This window comes from Lethenteron reissneri, chromosome 10, assembly GCF_015708825.2.
Source record: "Lethenteron reissneri isolate LAM-NWPU_2019-01 chromosome 10, ASM1570882v1, whole genome shotgun sequence".
In the NCBI taxonomy this organism is placed as follows: domain Eukaryota; kingdom Metazoa; phylum Chordata; class Hyperoartia; order Petromyzontiformes; family Petromyzontidae; genus Lethenteron; species Lethenteron reissneri.
Genome location: NC_083788.1, coordinates 12,497,400 through 12,519,938, shown reverse-complemented (window position 1 = coordinate 12,519,938; position 22,539 = coordinate 12,497,400). Strand labels below are relative to the sequence as shown.

The 22,539-nt window shown below is 58.0% G+C and overlaps 1 protein-coding gene across 1 annotated transcript in view; it reads left to right on the top strand.

Moving 5' to 3' along the window:
- LOC133340739 (protein sidekick-2-like) overlaps positions 1–22,539 on the top strand; it is a 166,214-nt gene that overhangs the window by 85,043 nt on the left and 58,632 nt on the right. Inside the window, exons 6-10 of the mRNA XM_061549129.1 lie at positions 11,686–11,800; positions 12,819–13,039; positions 14,517–14,600; positions 15,275–15,469; positions 17,675–17,791. Of these exons, the coding sequence (XP_061405113.1) occupies positions 11,686–11,800; positions 12,819–13,039; positions 14,517–14,600; positions 15,275–15,469; positions 17,675–17,791 (732 nt within the window). The remainder of the gene's footprint in view (positions 1–11,685; positions 11,801–12,818; positions 13,040–14,516; positions 14,601–15,274; positions 15,470–17,674; positions 17,792–22,539) is intronic.

Genomic DNA, 22,539 nt, shown 5'->3' with positions numbered 1-22,539 from the left:
AAGGGGGTGGGGGGAAGGGGGGTGGGGGGAAGGGGGTGCGAGGTGTTGATCGCGGAACGTGGAAATCTTCCCCCGGCGCGGGAGATAAGACGCTGGACCGGGGCTGTGCGCGAGGAAGACCTTCCCCACCACCACTCACCACCCACTGCCACCACCCACCCACCACCACCCACCACCCACTGCCACCACCCACCCACCACCACCCACCACCCAACCACCACCCACCCACCACCACCCTACGCGGTGCACAGGTTTTGGTTTTGCGTGGTCCCCAATGGCACGACGCTGGCTCGTGTCTTTCATGTTCCATGCGTGAAGGAGATGCGGTGCGCATCGGTCCGCATGCTGACGATGATCCGATGCGGTTGATGCTTCGAGCGGTGTCTTGGAGCAGCAGCAGCAGCAGCAGCAGCAGCAGCAGGAAGAGAAGGAGGATTGTCACGGCCAGGAGAAGCGGCGTGCGATGTTAGGGGCCTCGAATGAGACGTTTACCCTGCGGAGCTCCGCGTCTTCACGCTAACATCGAAATTAAATGCTGTTTCGGGGTTAGCGGGCGACGATTGCTGCGTGGAGGGTTTGGGGCGGCGAAGGGGAGGGGGGGGTTCGGAGGAATGAATGAACGTATTAACTGTAAGGTGTTGAAATTAAATAGGGGCGTAAAATTGCGATGGGAAATTATTTGAATGTATATTTAAAAAAACACACAAATACGCACGCGCACAGTTTGTAGATGAAGAGCGGCACGTCGTGCGGAGGGCCTCATTAACACGCGTCACGCTCGAGAGCACCGACCACCTCCATCCACCGCTCCCCCAAAATGCCACCACGCACCCCCAGGGTCGATCAATCGCCCTGGAATGGCAAACGATTATGAGCGCAATCGCACGGTATAGAGAACGCCGCGCGTGCACGCACAGAGGCAACGACCCCCCCCCCCCCCCGCCCGAGGTCGTGTGAGTCTTTTGTTTGTGTGTTTACAGCAGCAGGGCCTGTGAAGGCCGCAACGGCAACGCGGAGGAAGGGGTCGGTTGGCCAGCGCCACGTCAAGGCCGCGGCCGCCTTTTGTTTCCCCGACGTTGATGTGAAATACGCAGCGCACAAGGCACTCGTTTGAGGCTGAGTCGACCTAGGGGAGGCCCGGGATCGGTTCAGATAACCGTCGCTGGCGTTGACCGTGAGCGGGAGCCGAACTCGGGGCGCCAACTTCGTAGCGCAGCGAGGCGCTAACCGCTCCCCAGTTGCACACACACACACGCACGCGCACACACACACGCGCACACACGCACGCGCACACACGCGCACACACACACACGCGCACACACACACACGCGCACACACACACACGCACGCGCACACACACACACGCGCACACACACGCACGCGCGCACACACACACGCACGCGCACACACACACACGCGCACACACGCACACGCACGCGCACACACACACACGCGCACACACACACACGCGCACGCACACACGCGCACACACGCGCACACACACACACGCGCACACACACACGCGCACACACGCGCACACACGCACGCGCACACGCGCACACACGCACGCGCACACACACACACGCGCACACACGCACACGCACGCGCACACACGCACGCGCACACACACACACGCGCACACACACACACGCGCACACACGCACACGCACGCGCACACACACACGCGCACACACACGCACGCGCACACACACGCACGCGCACACATCCAGACGCACGCTCCGTTCGCCACATTTCCAGATGTAAGCGAGACAGCAGCCCTGTTATCATGGATATACAAACCACGCTGATACGACCACGCGTCCTTGTCACATTGACACGCAGCTCTGGTTGGCTGGTTAGATTTGTGGCTGAGTTAATGGGTGGTTGAGCAGATGGGTGGCTGAATAGATGGGTGGCTGTGTAGCGGAGTGAGTGCGTGCCTGGTGGCTGAGTGGGTGGGTGGCTGGGTGGCTGGGTAGCTGAGCGAATGGGTGGCTGAGTGGGTGGCTGGGTGGCTGAGTGTGTGGGTGAATGGCTGAGTAGGTGGGTGGGTGGGTGGGTGGCTGGCTGGCTGGCTGGGTGGGTGACTGAATGGGTGCGTGCCTGGGGTGGCTGAGTGGGTGGGTGACTGAGTAGGTGGGTGGCGGAGTAGCTGAATTAATGGCTGGCTGGATGGCTGAGTAGATGCGTGGCTGAGTGGGTGGGTGGATGGCTGAGTAGGCGCGTGCCTGGGGTGGCTGAGTGGGTCGGTGGCTGAGAGGGTGGGTGGCTGGTTAGCTGAGTACCTGGATTGGAGGTTGACTGCTTGGGTGGATCGCTGAGCAGATGACTTGGTGGGTGGGACATTGGTCGAATAGGTCGGTGGCGTGGGTGCTTGGCTCTACCACCGTATTATCCAGAGTATAAGACGCACCTGGAAAATACGCCCGTTGAACGTGAAGTGCGTCTCGTGGTCGGACGAATACGGTCATGGGGAGCAGGCGGCACAATATGAATGACCCTCACTGTCGCAGCGGTATTATCCGCGACGTCTAGATTGCACCGTTGTTCGCATCGAGGAGGATGTAATCGTCTCCGGTGTACGATTTGCTTTTAACAGACAGACGGGAAGGCGCGCGTTGGGCGAACGGACGCGCGCTCCGTGCGGTGTGATGGGGGGGGCAGGCGACCACCACCCCCCCCCCCCGCCTCCGGGGCGAGAGGGCACGAGGAATGTGCGATGGTGTGTGGGTTCGTGTGTACGTTCGCGGTGTGTGTGTAGTGTGTGTGTAAACATCAGTACTGGGGAGACAAAGACGGCCATCCCCTCGTGTGCCGTGGCGGCCTTCAGAGGTGCTGCTCGCTAACAGCACTTGCCCCAACAATCTGTTCAGGCTATAGGGGGCAGGGTGGAGGTGGGATCTTTGTATTTGTGTGCGAGTGTCTTTGTGCGTGTAACTCACCGACTCCACCGTGGAGGGATACACTCTGACGGTAATCACGGAGGAGTGAACTCCCCAACGGAGACGCACAGAGCTAGAGAGAGGAGAGAGTTGCCAATTGAGATCCCTCCGCCACGGCTCGAGGGCTCTCAAGCAACCACAGTGTGAAAGACGATCAACACCAACAACGTCCAGCGGCGACCGGGGGCTATGGGGAAGTGATCATTCGCGTGGCCTGTTGATATCAACTCACCTTTAAAGTGGGAGGAAGGGCACTGAGTCATTTATGATTGGGGGGGGGAGGGGAGGGGGAAAAGTCGGGAGCCAACAGCCAGGAACTCCGCTGTGCCAAGATGTTAACTACCTCGCCTGGTATACAGGAGGGCGTGGGTGGGTTCAATCCCGACCCTGACGCCCGCTGTAGATTTCGAGTTTGCGTGTCTCTCTCTCATCATCATCATGGTGGCTAGGAGATGTTAACTACCTCGCCTGGTATACAGGAGGTCGTGGGTGCGTTCGATCCCGACCCTGACGCCAGCTGTAGATTTGGAGTTTGCGGTGTCTCTCTCTCATCATCATAATCATGGTGGCTGGGAGATGTTAACTACCTCGCCTGGTATACAGGAGGTCGTGGGTGGGTTCGATCCCGACCTTGACGCCTGCTGTGTATTTGGAGTTTGCGTCTCTCTCTCTCACTTCCCGTGGTCGCGTGGATTTTTCTCCGGGTTTCCCGGTTTCTTCCCTCCACGTTTGGAATCAACGTGCGCTCAGAGCATTTGGCTGCTGCTAGACATCCATGTGAAGAACCACTGCATCTGGGCTATCATTTGTGGCCAGGTCGCCGCTGAAAAATAGCTACGGGATCTAGCTTAGTGGCCAAAATGAAGATAAAATTTGAAACAATTAAAACGACGCCTTGAAAGTGACCGATGTATATAATATGCAACGTTTCAGGCAATGACCCGTCTCCATGGCGTGCGTGAACGCGGCCACTGGCTTCAACGCGGTGTTGCTGAAAATGATGCACTTCCAGAATGCCGTGCCGACTGTGGGGATCCGTCAAAAACATCCAGATATCTGTCGAGGGGGGGGTAGATCAATGCTAGACGGAGTCTAAAGTTTATAAATCCCCCCAAGAAGGCCAAATGATGAAATGTCTGTCAGCGCTTTGTCTGGTTAAATAAAGGCCGTGGGTAGTGGGGAATGCGGCGCTGCAAAGTGCGGGCAGAGTCAACAGAGGGAGAACACGTTCCTTGAGACCGCCAAACACGTTTGGAACAACAAGATTTGACATATCAAATGGGATGGAAATGCCAAATGAATTACAGAAAGAAGCTGAATTCAGTCGAACCATGTGGAAGAGGATATTATATTTTAATATGTAATAATATTATGATCATCACTCCTACTCATGTAGTTGTTTTTTTCTTCCCAGAGGAGCCTCACTGAGTCTTGTGACTCGTTGTTTGTTTCGGGAGGGGTCCTGCCAAGTCGTTTCGCTGCAGGGAGCGATATTGCCCCCGTTGTTGTTGATAGTTGTGCGTGTGTGTGTGAATCCCAGTTGAGTTAATTTGCAAAATCATTCTTCAGCATTGGGATGGATGTTTCGTGAGTTACACGACCACACAACGGCACCACCGCGTTTACATTGTTTTATATTTGTGAATGCAAATTCGTGGAAATCCGCTTTCCAACACGCTTTTGTCATCGGCAGTATTTTATAACAATTGTGCTGCTTGTTTGCCAGTGAAGGCTAACTTCGCTCGAAAGCTCTTTGTTCAGAAGCGACCTGGTCACGAACGGCAGCACGGCGAAGTGGCTCATCGTGTGGAAATGTATAGCAGCCAAAGTCTCTGAACGCGTGTTGCTAAATGCGGAGGGGGAAAAAAACCCGGAGGACCCGGAGAAAAATCCGCGCGACCACAGGTAGAGAGACACACGCGAACTCCAAATACACAGCAGCCATCAGAGGTCGCGATCGAACCCACGCATCCTCCTGTACACCAGGCGAGGTAGTTAACATCTCCGAGCCACCGTGGCGCCCATTGAAGCCTCAGCACCCCCACCTCCGATTGGACGCTCACAAGCGTCACGTGCTGCAGGAGGCCATTGTGAGCCGGCCGCTCGGTGTCTGCCACGTGGCCCGCGGGGAGGCTTCGCGTTGCGCCCTTCCCCGTTCCCGCGCCGGGGCTAAAGATGTACCTCCGACTTCAAAGGCAGCAGCCCCCCCGTGATGTGTTCTTCACGTCTTTTTGTTTTGGGCTAAAATTCAAATTGCATCGTGCCCCCCTCTCCCGAGTTCCCACGGGCGAAGTGATGTATTAAGATTTACGTTGCAAAAGACAAACTAAATAATAATAATGTTATATTATTTCGCGCGGATAAACACGGGGAGGGTGTGGGGCTGGTGCGGGTGGGGGGCGGGGGTTGTAGGGGAGTGGTGAGAGGAGGAGGAAGGGGGGGGAGTTCACGGAGGAGAAGGGGCCGAGTCGTAATGGAATCTGAAACGTGCACGACAGTGACCTCGCTTCCCTGGGCTCTTTTCCGTCTCATCAATGGCGGTGGAATTGCGAGATTTTCTCCCCTGAAATTGGCGACAGCTGTTGCATGTGCGGCGGCGTTTAGCGGCACCTCGCGAGAGATGAGCGTGGAGGGGCGGGCGGGAGCAGCGCAGAGCGAGGAGGAGGAGGAAGGGGGGGGGGGGGTGCTGTGCGTGAGACCCTGTAGCGATGTGTGGTGGGGAGCGGTAGCGCAGTGGTTAGCGCTACGAGCCCGAGCAGCCCAAGTTCGATTCCCGCTCATGGCCAACACGAGTGACGATTATCTGAACCGTTCCTGGGCCCTCCCCTAGGTCGGCTCAGCCTCGAAAGAGTAGGCGGTGTGGTGTGTAATAGATGGGGAGACAAAGGCGGTCGGGCGTGGGTGCTGGCCACCCACCCCCTCGTGTGCCGTGCCGGCCTTCAGAGGTGCTGCTCGCACTGTCTGGTCAGGCCCCCACTGTCTGGTCAGGCTACACGTGGATTTGTTTTTCTTCGTCTTATATTTGGGGCGGCTGATGCAGGGCCGAAACCTGCGCACTGGGAAGACGAAGGCTGGGGACAGGCCACAGGGGGGCCCCCCTCGTGTGCCGTGTCGGCCTTAATAGGTCCTCCGTTCTCCATCACAGCATCCACCGCAACATGCGCTCCTGTGTATGTGTGTGTATTTTGAACGAGTGTTGTTAGCGTGTGCGCGTTTGTAACATGGGCTCCTGTGTCTGTGTGTATGTTGAACGAGTGTTGTTTGCGTGTGCGCGTGTGTAACATGCGCTGCTGTGTCTGTGTGTGTGTTGAACGAGTGTTGTTAGCGTGTGCGCGTGTGTAACATGCGCTGCTGTGTGTGTGTGTGTATGTTGAACGAGTGTTGTTAGCGTGTGCGCGTGTGTAACATGGGCTCCTGTGTGTCTGTGTGTGTGTATGTTGAACGAGTGTTGTTAGCGTGTGCGCGTGTAACATGGGCTCCTGTGTGTCTGTGAGTGTGTGTGTTGAACGAGTGTTGTTAGCGTGTGCGCGTGTGTAACATGGGCTGCTGTGTGTGTGTGTATGTTGAACGAGTGTTGTTAGCATGTGCACGTGTGTAACATGGGCTCCTGTGTGTCTGTGTGTGTGTGTTGAACGAGTGTTGTTAGCGTGTGCGCGTGTGTAACATGCGCTGCTGTGTCTGTGTGTGTGTGTACGTTGAACGAGTGTTGTTAGCGTGTGCACGTGTGTAACATGCGCTGCTGTGTGTCTGTGTGTGTGTGTGTTGAACGAGTGTTGTTAGCGTGTGCGCGTGTTACGTTGACACGGCCACCCGGGCGTGTGAGAGATCCGCGTGGCGTGTGTCGACGTCACCCCCCCCCCCCCATCCTAACCCACTAACCCCCACGGTGCTGTGACCCCAAAGCATGGGGACACACAGCCCCCCCCCCAACCCCTTCCTCCAGCCCGCACGTCAATTCGATTGTCGGCAGCGGTCGCAAGCGTGCTTAGGGGGGGGGGGGGCGGTAATCGGGTACGGGGGGAGGGGCTTGATGGGGGAGGGGGGATGCTGCGGCTAGGAGTGAAGGGACGAGGGGGGGGGGCTGTTTGGCCCCCGACTTGATGCCCTGTCCCCTGCCTTGAGAGGTGCGGCAGCTCTTGTCCCAACAGTCTGTGAAGGTTATGGGGAGGTTGCGGGTGGGTTGGGGGATTTCTTCGTCTTCGTGGGGAGGGGAGGGGGGTTGTGTTCACCTTCCAACCGTAAGCAGGGCTACAGGTTCGAGACTCGCAGCTGAGCACCGTCACTCCCATGAGCAAGAACCCCCCCCCCCCCCAACTTCATCCAGTGAAATAATCATCAATGGCTCAGGACCCACCAGACCCCCCCCCCCCACGCCCGTAGGCCACCAGCCACGTTACTAATTCATAGCGGGAACCGCACGCGCTCCTCTGAACGATTTCCAAAGAATAAATTAAGAACTAAATCGGAATCCCAGGGCATCTTAACAATTCATGCGCGGCTGGGTTTGTAATTCAACGTTCAGTTGGAGCGCGGCGCTACGCGCGGTGTAACAAACGCACCCCCCTCCTCCACCCCCCCCCCACTCCTCCTCGCCCCTCCCCCTCCTCCACCCCCCCCTCCTCCACCCCCCCACTCCTCCTCGCCCTCCCCCCCACTCCTCCACCAACAGCGACGTTGGGCAGCGAACCCGCGGCGCGAGCGACACTCGGGGCCGCGTTCCTTGAGTGGGCGGCGCCCGCGTGGCGCTGGCCAATCACAAGGCCCACGTCGCTGAGTCTCTGCGCGTGTCTGTGTGTTCGTGTCTGTGTGTTCGTGTCTGTGTTCGTGTCTGTGTGTTCGTGTCTGTGTGTTTGTGTCTGTCTGTGTTCGTGTCTGTGTGTGGGTGTCTGTGTGTGTGTGTGGGGAGCGGTGGTGTAGCGGTTAGCGCGCTGCGCTATGAACCTGGCGACCCGGGTTTGATTCCCGCTCACGGCCAACACCGGGTTTTCTGAAACGGTTCTGGGCCTCCCCTAGGTCGATTCAGCCTCAAATAGGGAGACAAAGGCGGCCGGGCGTGGTGTTGGCCACCCACCCCCTCGTGTGTTGTGCCGGCCTTCATAGGTGCTCACGAACAGCACTTGCCCCAAAAGTATGTTAAGGCTATACGGGGAATCTCTGTGGTTGTGTTGTGAGTGTTTGTCTTTGTGGTTGTGTTGTGAGTGTTTATTTGTGTGTGTGATTGTGTCGTGATTGTGTCGTAAGTGTGTGTATGTTCGTGTGTGTGTGTGGTTGTGTTCTGAATGTTTGTGTGTTTTTCCTGGTTGTTGTATTGTGAGTGTTTTGTGTGTGTGTGTGGTTGTGTTGTGAGTGTAGGTTTGCGTTTTCGTGTTGGTTGTCTATCAGCCTATAAATGCTGTGCCAGTCGATATAGGAACTGGGTCCGAGGTGACGCGGGGATGAGATATACGGATATGTGACAGCACAGCAATGGACACTTTGATCCATCTATGCGGAGCTTTGAGTGTGTTACCCTCCTCGAAATGCGTGGTGCGTTCTCTCCAGGTGCCCGGGATTCGTCCCCACGCAACCACGACCTTAGTTTCGTGCAATCGGCCAATCATCCCAGTGGCTCTCTGCAGCTTTGACAGACACAGGATGTCCACCATGCCCAGAAATCCCCGAGACGACGCTACCCTCCCGCAAGATCACGCCACCCCCAGACCTCCCGTGATAATCAATAATCATCAGACCTCTGACAGAACCGCGCGATGTCGCGGTTGGGATCTGCGAGGCGAGGGCTGAGTGTCCAGGCCACGTGTGAGTTCCAGGTGAACGCCACCAGGCACTGAGAAACCATCACTCCCTCTGGTTCCTGATACAATCCCGGATGCGTTTCAATATCGCATTCAATGGACTCGCATGACATTATAACTAACTCATCACCTCTCATCTCACTCTGCTCCCCTCCACGCGCTCTCCTACCTCTCCCCTCTCATCTCACTCTCCTCCACGCACTCTCCTACCTCTCACCTCTCATCTCACTCTACTCCCCACCACGCACTCTCCTGCCTCTCCCCTCTGATCTCACTCTACTCCCCGCCATGCTCTCTCCTACCTCTGCCCTCTCATCTCACTCTACTCCCCACCACGCACTCTCCTACCTCTCCCCTCTCATCTCACTCTACTCCCCACCACGCACTCTCCTACCTCTCCCCTCTCATCTCACTCTGCTCCCCTCCACGCACTATCCTACCGCTCCCCTCTCATCTCACTCTACTCCCCTTCCACGCACTCTCCTACCTCTCCCCTCTCATCTCACTCTACTCCCCACCACGCACTCTCCTACCTCTCCCCTCTCATCTCACTCAACTCCCCTCTACGCACTCTCCTACCTCTCCCCTCTCATCTCACTCTACTCCCCTCCACGCACTCTCCTACCTCTCCCCTCTCATCTCACTCTACTCCCCACCACGCACTCTCCTACCTCTCCCCTCTCATCTCACTCTACTCCCCTCCACGCACTCTCCTACCGCTCCCCTCTCATCTCACTCTACTCCCCTTCCACGCACTCTCCTGCCTCTCCCCTCTCATCTCACTCTACTCCCCACCACGCACTCTCCTACATCTCCCCTCTCATCTCACTCTACTCCCCTCCACGCACTCTCCTACCTCTCCCCTCTCATCTCACTCTACTCCCCTCCACGCACTCTCCTACCTCTCCTCTTTCATCTCACCCTACTCCCCACCACGCACTCTCCTACCTCTCCCCTCTCATCTCACCCTACTCCCCTCCACGCACTCTCCTACCTCTCCCCTCTCATCTCACTCTACTCCCCTCCACGCACTCTCCTACCTCTCCTCTTTCATCTCACCCTACTCCCCACCACGCACTCTCCTACCTCTCCCCTCTCATCTCACCCTACTCCCCACCACGCACTCTCCTACCTCTCCCCTCTCATCTCACCCTACTCCCCTCCACGCACTCCCCTGCCTCTCCCGTCTCATGCTCTCCCTCCCGCCCCAAGTCACGAGAGCAAATACTTAGCCTCATTCATAATTCATGAAGGAATATTTAAAATGCAAATTCCAAACAGATTAAGTGGGACGCTGCTGTTGTGTTGGTCCAAGTGTTTGTTCCGAACTGTGTTTGTTCAATCAATATTTGATTAACTCGGTGTCCCACTTGATCAGACCAACTTGGGGATTCGGGTCCTCGGAGCGGAGAGAGTGAGAGAGCACAAAGCGAAGAGTCGGGCATTGGGTGCGCCCAGCAGTGACAGCCCTCATCCTCTACCATCGTGCTCACGGCGGTAGCAGCAGCACGTTCAGGGACACGCTTTGGTCAACCTCTGCCCCCCCACACACACCCTCTGTCCACCGCCACTGCAGTGTCCACCCTACCCGCCCGCCTCCCCGTGTCCACCTAACCCCTAGCACCCAGGGGAGGCTGAGGCAGCGGGGAGTGTGGGGGGAGGGGGTGGGGGGAGGGGGTGGGGGGGAGCTGTGGTCACCGACCGGAAAATGGAGCGGAGAGAATCCGCGACAAACGGCAGCGGATTAAAGAGAATTCATTTGGGCTGCGGGGGGGGGGGTGCGGGAGTGGGGGGTGCCGGGGTGGGGAGGGGTGCGGGGGTGGGGATCATCCCCCCACCAGCCCCCTCCGCCGTGAGCGGCTGAGACGAGCAGCCGTGGCGTGAAGACGCTCGACATCTTGGACCCCGCGTGGCCGCTCCCCACAGTGGCTCCTGCTGCTGCTGCTGAGGAGCGGTGGCGCAGTGGTTAGCGCGCTGCGCTACCAACCCGACACAGGCCCCATTTCGATTCCCGCTCACGGCAGCCGCCGACAACCACCAGGGACGATTATCCGAACCTCTGAACCGGTCCTGGGCATCGCCCCTGTGGTCGACTCAGCCTCAAATGAGTGTACATGGGGTGGTGCGTGAACATCGTCGCTGGGGAGACGAAGGCGGCCGGGCGTGGTTTTATTATTATTATTTAGAATGCGGTGCGCAGCGGGGCGGTGGCGAAGTGCGCTGTGAACTCCGGTGACCTGAGTTCGATACCCTTCGACGGCTATCATCAGTGCTGAGTGATTTTTAAGAACCGGCCCTGACAACCCCCTCCCATGTCCGTGACACCACTGGCGAGAGCCAACAACCACAACAACGACAACAACAACCACAACAACCACAACAACAACCACAACAACAACCACAACAACAACCACAACAACAAACACAACAACAAACACAACAACAACCACAACAACCACACAGTGATGGTTGTATTTGATGATGCATTTGTGAGTGAATGCGAAATTCATGATGATGCTGCTGATAATCATAATGTATTTTATAGTGATTGTGTATTTCATGATTATGTATTTGAAAACAATGATGCTGATGCTGCTGATGATGATTCTGTTGATAATGATGCTGATAATGCTGCTTCTGCTGCTGATGATGGTGATGCTGCTAATGATGATGCTGCTGATGATGGTGATGTTGCTCATGATGATGCTGCTTCTGATGATGGTACTGATGATGCTGCTGTTGCTGCTGCTGCTGATGATGATACTGATGGTGCTGTTTCTGCTGCTGATGATGATGCTGTTAATAATGATGCTGCTTCTGATGCTGCTGCTGATAATGCTGCTGCTGATACTGATGATGATGCTGCTTCTGCTGCTGCTGCTTCTGATGCTGCTGCTGTTGATGATACTGATTATGCTACTGATGATGCTACTGCTGCTGCTGCTGTGTAGATGGGGAGGGAGAGGCCGAAGCTGTCTACGTGCGCGTGGTGATGCCACCGCGGAACGCGAGCGCTGGGGCGTCCGCCGCGAACGAGCCGACGTTCGAGTGCGTGGCCGACGGCAGGTAAAGTACGAAGTCGTCATCAGCAGCAGCCGCAGCAGTAGCATCAGCTGGAGCAGTTGCATCAGCATCGGCAGAATCACTCTCGTCGTCATCATCGCCGGCATCATCATCGTCGTCGTCATCATCGTCGTCGTCGTCATCATCATCGTCGTCATCATCGTCGTCGTCATCATTATCGTCGTCATCATCGTCGTCGTCATCACCGTCGTCATCATCATCATCGTCGTCGTCATCATTATCGTCATCATCGTCGTCATCATCATCGTCGTCGTCATCATCGTCGTCGTCATCATCGTCGTCGTCATCGTCATCATCGTCGTCATCATCGCCTGCGTCAAGATTATCAGCAGCGGCATCGTCATCAGTGGCGAATGATAATTCATCTGAACCGGTCCTGCCGCCTCCCCTAGGTCTACTCACCCTTAAATGAGTACAGCACCCTAGTGCGCGCGTGTAAAGACCGCCACTGGGGAGACAAAGGCGGCCGGGCGCCGCGCTCACCACCCACCCTCTTCGTGTGCCGTGCCGGCCTTCACAGAGCGTGCTCGCTAACAGCACTTGCCCCTCATAGTCTCTTAAAGCCTACAGGGGGTATCTTTGTCTTTGGTGGCGATGGTGTCGTGATGCCGTGGGGAGCGGCAGTGTCGCGGCGAGCGCCTAGCACGAGCAAACCCGGCGACCCGAGTTCGATTCCCGCTCGTGGCCAACACCAGTGACGATTACAACCTGGACCGGTCCTTCGCCGCCCTTCTAGGTCGACTCGGCCTCAATTGGGTACCGAGTGCGATGTATAAAAAAAACATCGCCACTGGGGAGACAAAGGCGGCGGCGGTGTCGCGATGATGCCCACCCCACCCTCTTGTCATATAGGTCGCTCGCGATCAGCACTTACCCCTACAGTCTGTTAGAATCCTATACGGGGATCTTTGGTGGCTGGTGGCGGTGGTGAGTGAGTGGAGGTGTGAGTCCACCAGCCGTTGTCTCTCTGACGTTCTCATCCCCCCCCCCCGTGTTGCAGGCCCGTGGACAAGGTGAGCGTGACGTGGCGCGTGAACGGCGTCCCCGTCTCCGCGGGGGTCACGGACTTCGGCCGCCGCCTCTCGCTGTCGCCCCCCGCCGCCTCGCCCCCGTCGTGGGCCGGGGCGCGCGGGGGCGACGCGGCGCGGGTGGAGTGCGAGGCGTCGCTCGTCGGGGTCGACGTCCCGCCGGTGTCGCGGAGCGCGTACTTCACCCTCCTGGGTACGCGCGCGCACGTGGAGACACGTGGAGACACGTGGAAACAGTGCACGTGGAGACAGCGCACGTGGAGACACGTGGAGACAGGGGACGTGGAGACAGGACACGTGGAGACAGGGGACATGGAGACACGTGGAGACAGCGCACGTGGAGACAGGAGACAGGTCACGTGGAGACAGGGCACGTGGAGACAGGGCATGTGGAGACAGGGGACATGGAGACAGGTCACGTGGAGACAGCGCACGTGGAGACAGGTCACGTGGAGACAGGGCACGAGACAAAGACGCTGGGACACGCACAGAGACACAGGAGAACAGAGAGAGAGAGAGACGCGCACAAACTTCAAAGACAAATATTCCCCCGTATAGCCTGCAACAGACTGTCGGGGCAAGTGCTGTTCGCGAGCACACTCTATGAAGGCGGGCACGGCGCACCAGGGAGTGGGTGGCCAACACCACGCCCGGCCGCCTTCGTCTCCCTAGTGGCGATGTTCACACACCGCACCAGTTACTTATTTGAGGCTGAGTCGACCTAGGGGAGGAGATCCATGACCGGTTTGGATAATCGTCCCTGGTATTGGCAGTGAGCGGGAATCGAACTCGGGTCGCCGGGTTCGTAGCGAAGCGCCCTAACCGCTACACCACCGCTCCCCACACCAGAACACAGCAGTAACACAACACACTGACACAACACACTGACACAACACTGACACAGCACTGACACAACACACTGACACAACACACTGACACAGCACTGACACAGCACACTGACACAACACACTGACACAACACTGACACAACACACTGACACAACACTGACACAGCACACTGACACAACACACTGACACAACACTGACACAGCACACTGACACAACACACTGACACAGCACACTGACACAGCACTGACACAGCACACTGACACAACACACTGACACAACACTTACACAGCACTGACACAACACACTGACACAGCACACTGACACAGCACACTGACACAGCACTGACACAGCACACTGACACAGCACTGACACAGCACACTGACACAACACACTGACACAGCACACTGACACAGCACTGACACAGCACACTGACACAACACACTGACACAACACTGACACAGCACTGACACAACACACTGACACAACACACTGACACAGCACTGACACAGCACTGACACAGCACACTGACACAACACACTGACACAACACTGACACAGCACACTGACACAACACACTGACACAACACTGACACAGCACACTGACACAACACACTGACACAACACTGACACAGCACACTGACACAACACACTGACACAGCACACTGACACAGCACTGACACAGCACACTGACACAACACACTGACACAACACTTACACAGCACTGACACAACACACTGACACAGCACACTGACACAGCACTGACACAGCACACTGACACAGCACACTGACACGTGTCAACTGACCCCCCCCCCCCTTTCCACAGAGTCCCCCCACTTCATCGTGGAGCTGGAGCGGAGCATTGTGGGAACGGTGGACCAGACGATCGAGATCCCGTGCCGCGCGACCGGTGCGTCTGGGGGGGGGGGGGGTCACGGTTAGGGTCAGGGGTCAAAGTCTGGGTCGGGCTTAGGGATGGTGGATTAAGGATGGGCTTAGCGATGTGTGTGTGGGGCGAGGGTCTGTGTGTGTCTGTGTGTGTGTTTGCTGAGTCTTAATTAAATCAATCACGGCATCTGCAGGAGCTAACACTCCAGCCTGCCCCGTTAATCCCCCCCCCCCCACCGCCTTGCCCACCCCACGCAAACTGCACCTCGGAGTCACGGCGGCGGGTTAAACTCGGAGCGAGGTGCCCGGGTCAGTGACCGCGGGCGTCAAGGGGGGTTGTGCAAATGCTGAGACGACTCAAGGCAAACGCGGGGGGTCAAGGGGGGGGCTGCAACAGCACGCGCGTGATCACCACGTGTGATCCACGCGCCCTGACACGTGTACACGTGCACGCGCCCTGGCACGTGTACACGTGCACGCGCCCTGACACGTGTGCACGCTATAGGAGGTGTCCACCTCACCCCGTATCAGCCGTGCACGTTGGGCGGAAGCGCTAATGCAGCGAACCGCGCAACCAGCGGGTGTTCGACACTTCAACGTGGCCTCAAGGTGCACATAGCCAGGCACACGCGTCGTGGTGACGTCACCGCCACTTAGTGGCGAATGCCGGTTGTTGTTGTTGTCTCTGCGTTGCAGGATGGCCTCGCCCGTCGCTCTCGTGGTACCGGGACGCGGTGCCCGTGCGGCAGCTGCAGGAAGGCCGCCTCCGCGTGCTGCCCGGAGGGCGCCTGCAAGTGTCGCGTCCTCGCGAGCGCGACTCGGCCGTGTACCAGTGCGTGGCGCGCAGCGCGGCCGGCGAGGCGCAGAGCCACGCGCACGTCAGCGTGCTGAGTGAGCGCTCCCTACTCCTCGTCCCCGTGGCTCGCTCCTCTTCCTCCTCCACCACCACCAACTTCTCCTCTTCTACCCCCGCCCGCCCGCCCGCTCGCTCATCCGCCGTGTCTCGCTGCTCCACGACGTCCTCCTCGTCCTCGTCCTTCCCTCCGTCACCACCTCCTCCTCCTCGTGTCTCTCCCTCCTTCACTACCTCCTCCTCCTCGTGTCTCCCTCCTCCTCGTCCCCGTGTCTCCCTCCTCCTCCACCTCCTCCTCGTGTCTCTCCCTCCTCCTCCACCTCCTCCTCGTGTCTCTTCCTCCTCCACCACCTCCTCCTCGTGTCTCTCCCTCCTCCTCGTGTCTCTCCCTCCTCCTCCTCCTCCTCCTCCCCGTGTCTCCCTCCTCCACCACCTCCTCCTCATGTCTCTCCCTCCTCCTCCACCACCTCCTCCTCATGTCTCTCCCTCCTCCTCCACCTCCTCCTCGTGTCTCTCCCTCCTCCTCGTGTGTCTCCCTCCTCCTCCACCTCCTCCTCGTGTCTCTCCCTCCTCCTCGTGTCTCTCCCTCCTCCTCGTGTGTCTCCCTCCTCCTCCACCTCCTCCTCGTGTCTCTCCCTCCTCCTCGTGTGTCTCCCTCCTCCTCCACCTCCTCCTCGTGTCTCTCCCTCCTCCTCGTGTCTCTCCCTCCTCCTCGTGTGTCTCCCTCCTCCTCCACCTCCTCCTCGTGTCTCTCCCTCCTCCTCGTGTGTCTCCCTCCTCCACCACCTCCTCCTCATGTCTCTCCCTCCTTCACTACCTCCTCCTCCTCGTGTCTCCCTCCTCCTCGTCCCCGTGTCTCCCTCCTCCACCACCTCCTCCTCATGTCTCTTCCTCCTCCTCCACCACCTCCTCCTCATGTCTCTCCCTCCTCCTCCACCTCCTCCTCGTGTCTCTCCCTCCTCCTCGTGTCTCTCCCTCCTCCTCGTGTGTCTCCCTCCTCCTCCACCTCCTCCTCGTGTCTCTCCCTCCTCCTCGTGTCTCTCCCTCCTCCTCGTGTGTCCTCCCTCCTCCTCCACCTCCTCCTCGTGTCTCTCCCTCCTCCTCCACCACCTCCTCCTCGTGTCTCTCCCTCCTCCTCGCCCCCCTGTCTCCCTCCTTCACTACCTCCTCCTCATGTCTCTCCCTCCTCCTCCACCACCTCCTCCTCGTGTGTCTCCCTCCTCCTCCACCACCTCCTCCTCGTGTGTCTCCCTCCTCCTCCACCTCCTCCTCGTGTCTCTCCCTCCTCCTCGTGTGTCTCCCTCCTCCTCCACCTCCTCCTCGTGTCTCTCCCTCCTCCTCCTCCTCCTCCTCCACCTCCTCCTCCTCCTCGTGTCTCTTCCTCCTCCTCCTCGTGTCTCTCCCTCCTCCTCCACCTCCTCCTCCTCGTGTCTCTCCCTTCTCCTCCACCTCCTCCTCGTCCCCCTGACGACAACCGCCAGACCGTGCGTGGCAGTGTCTTGGCGGCTAACCTGGTTTTGAAAGCGCCAGTATTTGTGTCTTGCGATAGTGTCCCTTGACGTCCGAGCTTAATTAAACCCAACAAGTTTTTGTTATTTTTACCAGGTAAGGCCCCACTCAGCTATATCGCTCTTTTTCAGAAGCGGCCTGGCCACAAATGATAACCCAACGAAGCGACGTATCATCGCCGTGCGGAAATTTATAGCAGCCCAATACTCGAAACGCGTGTTCATTGTGAATGTGGAGGGGAAAACCCGAGGGCCCGGAGAAAAATCGACGCCACCACGGGGAGAGAAAGAGAGAGAGAGACACGCAAATTCCAAATATACTGTAGGCGTCAGGGTAGGGATCGAACCGACTACCTCCTGTATACCAGGCGAGGTAGTTAACATCTCCTAGCCACCGAGGAGAGATGTTAACAAAAATACATACAATTCTGGGCCCCCCCCCGCTCCTCTCCCCCGCTCCCCCCTCCCACTCTAACCCCCCAAACCTCGCCCCCACTACCCCCCCCCTCTAACCCCCCCAACCCCCCCCCCCCCACCACTTTAACCCCCCTGCCCCTACTCTAACCCCCTAACCCTCCCCACTCTAACCCCGCCAACCCCCCTTCCACTCCCCACTCTTACCCTCCCAACCCCCGCCCCCGACTCTAACCCCCCCAAACCCCCCCCCACTCTAACCCCCCCACTCTAACCCCCCCCCCCCACTCTAACCCCCCCAACCCCCGCCCCCCCCCCCAGGCTTCGCGCCCAACATCACCCGGGGCCCCGTGGAGGGGGTCCTGGTGGAAGGGGACACGGTGGTGATCCCCTGTGACGTGCAGGGCGCCCCCAGACCCACGCTCACGTGGCTCAAAGGTGAGGGAACCCGCGACAGCGGCTGATTTTGATTCCCGGGACACCGCTTAGGTCAGCGGCGAGTGAGTCATCTCAGCCGGTCCAGCCGCCTCTCCTAAGTTGACTCAACCTTAAATGAGGACCTCGTGCGCCACTGAGGAGACAAAGGCGGCCGAGCTTGGTGCTAGCCACCCACCCCCAGGTGTTCGCTGACAGCAACTTGCCCCAAAAGACTGCTAAGGCTATACGGGGGATATTTTGTGTGTGTGAACGTGTGTGTGTGTGAGAACGTGTGTGTGTATGAACGTGTGTGTGTGTGAACGTGTGTGTGTATGAACGTGTGTGTGTGTGTGTGTGAACGTGTGTGTGTGTGTTTAGGTGGTGGGGAGCGGTAGTGTAGTTCGATTCCCGCTCCAGGCCAACACCAGTAACGATTATCTGACATCCTCTAGGTCTACTTCAGCCTCAAATGAGTACCTGGTGTGGATGAGTAAACATCACGACTAGGGAGACAAAGGCGGCCAGGAGTGGTTCTGGCCACCCCCTCGTGTGCTGTGCCGGGCTCCATATGTTCTCGCTAGCAGCACTTGCCCCTGACAGCCCGTGAAGGCTACACGGGGGATCTTTGTCTGTTGTGTTGACGTGTTTCTTGTGGGAGGTGGTGGAGCAGTGCTTAGCAAACTGCCAACGGGTGAGCGCCGTGGGTCAGCGAGTGGAGTGAGTGAGGTGGGTGGCTGTTTGTATCGCTGTGAGCGAGTGGGCGACACGATAATTGGTTGGGCGAATAAGTTGGGTGAGTGTTGAGCGGGTGAGTGGGTGGGTGAATGAGTCATTGCATGGGTGAGCGAGCGGTGACGACTTTGTGTCAGTGTGAGTGAATGGGCACGCATGGGGAAGTGAGTTGGTGATTGAGTGAGTGGGTGCGTAGAAGAGTGGGTCACTGGGTGTGTCAATATCTAGTGAGTGGGCGAATGAGTTGTTGGTGATTGAGTGGGTGGTTGTGTGGTTATCTGGGTAAGTGGGCGAGTGGGTGACTGCGTGTGTGTCACACACACACACGTGCATTATGGGGAACGGTAGTACAGCGGTTAGAGACACTGCGGTTGCAAAACCCGGCCACCCGAGTTCGACTCCCGCTCACGACCGATAACAGTGGCGAATATTTGAACCGATTCTTGGGCCTCACCGGGTCGATACGCCGCCGCCTCGCGTGTGCCGTGCCATCCTGCGTAGGTGCTCGCTAAACATCGCACTTTGGCAGCCGAAAATATTTCGAAAGCTACACGGGGGTGGGGGGGTGGGAGTTTTCCCCTTTGTCTCTGTACGGATTCCGCGATCCACGAGGGAATGCGCTGACGCAGGCATTGTGGGCCCGCGTTGGGTTATTCGCGGTACATTTCTCATTAAACACGAATTGATTCATCAGCTAACGACCGGTGCTAAACGAGATTTCTCGAGTCGCGCGTGCCGGTGTGTGTACGTGTGTGTGTGTGTATTGCGCTGGCGGGGTCATGTAGCCCGCATGCCTAGCCACCGCATGCCTAAACAGATTTTGTTCGGCCGGATCGAGGGGGCTAAACGGGCGCGGCACGGGCTAGAGAAGAGATGGAGTGATGTGGTACAGGAGGATGTGGAGCTGAGTCGACCTGCCGATGACTGATACCAGCGGTGTCAAGATCGGCCTCAGTGGAGGAGGCTCGTGAAGGATGCTGCTGGGCAGTTGGAGGTAGTCGCCCTCCAACAACAACGGAGGGCGGAGGAGCGACGCTCACAACAACAAGCGGAGCGCCGGGTGGCTAAAGCACAGCAAGTTGGCACAGTAGAGGGCACAGGTGGTGCATCAGCCAGTCATCTCAGTCGTCTCAGTCAGTCGACCCGTGGCACCTGCTGGGTCTGCCCCGTGACCTCCTGCCAGCGTGCGTTCGACACTTCACGTGGCCTTAAAGTGCACCTAGCCTGGCACAAGCGTCGTGGTGACGTTTGTTATTTATTCGGATGGCGGAGTGTACTGGGTAGTGGTGGCGCAGTGGTTAGCGCACTGCGCTGCCACCACGCGACCTCCCCAGTTCGACTGGCGCTCAGGACCCACGGCAGTGGGCGAATATGGAAACTCGCTCACAGGCCTCGCCTAGGTCGACTCAGCCGTTAATGAGGATCTCGTGTGGTGGGCAAACATCGGAGTCAGACCACGTGCTCGCGCTGGAGGAAACCGATGAGCTGAGCAGCGCTCTTTCACAGATGATGAGTAGGGGGGTGGGGGCACGGGGTCAGAACGTTACAGCACTGGGGAGACAAAGACGGTCGGGCGTGATGTCGGTCACCCACCACTTCGTAGGCGCTCGCTTAATTGGCACTTGCCCCAACAGTTTGTTGAAGGCTTTACGGGGAGACGTGGGGGGGAGTGGGGATCTTTGTCTTTTTCCTTTGCCGCATTTCCAGGACGCCACGAGATTGCAACACTTCAGGTGACACCTCCCTTCGCCTCCCCCCTCCCCCCCTCATTGTTTCCCACGAACCACCACCGCGTTGTTTACCCCAGTATCGCCCCCCTCCCATCCGCACTTCCACCTCCCCCACCATCACCACCCTTCCCGCATTGTGTTGCTTTGTATTTATGCAAAGTGCGTTAATGTGCATTTAATTAAAACTAATCATTGTAACAATTTTAATGCAATGTTTGCTTCCGCAGTTTAATTACTCACACTCGTAATTAGACACAGCGGTTGTTCCCGCTGCCACCATCACCACCATCATCACCATCGTCACCGTCATCATCACCATCGTTATAATCATCATCACATTGTCAGCATCACCATCATCGTCACCATCAGCGTCATCATCACCATCAGCATCACAATCGTCATCATCATCACCATCGTCACCATCAGCGTCATCATCACCATCACCGCCATTATCATAACCATCACCGCCATTATCATCACCATCACCGCCATTACCACCACCATCACCACCGTCACCACCGTGATGGTAACGGTGGTGTAACGGTAAGCGAACTGCCCTCCGAACCCGACGGCCCGAGTTCGATTCACGCTGACGGCCAACAGCGGTGGTACTCACAACGCACCGGTGCGGTGTGCAAACATCGCCACTGGGGAGACAAAGGCGGTCGGGCGTCGTTGCGCCGGCCACCCACACCCTCGTGTGCCACAGTGCCGGCCTTCGTAGGTGCTACTCGCTCACAGCACTTGCCCCAACAGTCTGTTGAGGCTGCAGGGGCGTTGGGGGGATCATTGCCTTTGTAATGTGGCGCTGCACGTGGCGATGACGCGTCATCATCAACACGCGTGTCGAGTCCACGTGATGTTTAACCACTCACTGCTTACGTGGCATCTCTATAATATCTGTGTGTCATGTGCATCAGTTACACCCCCCACCCCACTTCCCTCACCGCGATGTGAGTGAATTTGCTCGGATGAAGTGATCGACTCTCGCTTCATCCACGGTCTCCTGGGACTCGCAGAGATGAGGGGAGGAGGAGGAGGAGCGGGGGGGCGTAGGGGGGAGGGAGGGAGTGAACACCCCCTCCTTGACCCCCCCGTCAGGGGTGTCGAAGGCGTCAAGTCGGCATCCCCACGGGGACCCCCCCCCCACACAATTCTTTAGACCCCCCCTCCTCCTCCTCCTCCACGCCCAGCATCGCGAAGGCGATTGATGGAGATGAATGTGAGCCCGGGGCAATTGGCCCTCCGTTGATTCTCCACCCGGACGCCTCGAGCCCTCAACGAGATTATTCTGTGATAAATAAACCGACCGGAGGGGGCAGTGTGGGGTGGAAAGAGGGGAAAGGGTGGGGGAGTGGTGGCGCAGCAGTTAGCGCGACGCGCTCAGAACCTGGCGACCCGAGCAGTCGGCGGCGAGTGATATCCGAAGAGGTTCATCGTTGACCAGCGTGGTGAAGTATGGTCAAATAACCCCCCCCCCCGCGCCCACGTGACCACCACTAGAGCGGGACTCCTCCATCCGGCTGCGGGTTGAGCAAAATGTTGTCAACTCCTCGCGGTCCGCTCCCATCTCGAGTTAGGCGGAGATGGGAATGGGCGGGAGGAGACGGGATGACATCTGAAGGCGCTAAGAGGAGATAAGAGAAGACAGCTGTGTGTATAGGAGGAGACACGGGGAGACGTGGAGAGAGAGGAGACACGAGAAGACACGGGGAAGACGTGGAGAGAGAAGAGACACGAGAAGACACGGGGAAGACGTGGAGAGGAGACACGGAGAGACACGAGGAGACACGAGGCGACACGGAGAGACACGAGCAGCCAGGGGAAGACGCGGAGAGAGAAGAGACACGGAGAGACACGAGGAGACACGAGGAGACACGGAGAGACACGAGGAAGACGTGGAGAGAGAAGAGACACGGAGAGACACGAGGAGACACGGAGAGACACGAGGAGACACGAGGAGACACTGAGAGACACGGGGAAGACGTGGAGAGAGAAGAGACACGGAGAGACACGAGGAGACACGGAGATACACGAGGAGACACGAGGAGACACTGAGAGACACGGGGAAGACGTGGAGAGAGAAGAGACACGGAGAGACACGAGGAGACACGGAGAGACACGAGGAGACACGAGGAGACACTGAGAGACACGGGGAAGACGTGGAGAGAGAAGAGACACGAGGAGACACGAGGAGACACTGAGAGACACGGGGAAGACGTGGAGAGAGGAGAGACACGAGGCGACACGGAGAGACACGAGCAGCCATGGGGAAGGTGTGGAGAGGCAGGAGGAGAGAGGCGGAGA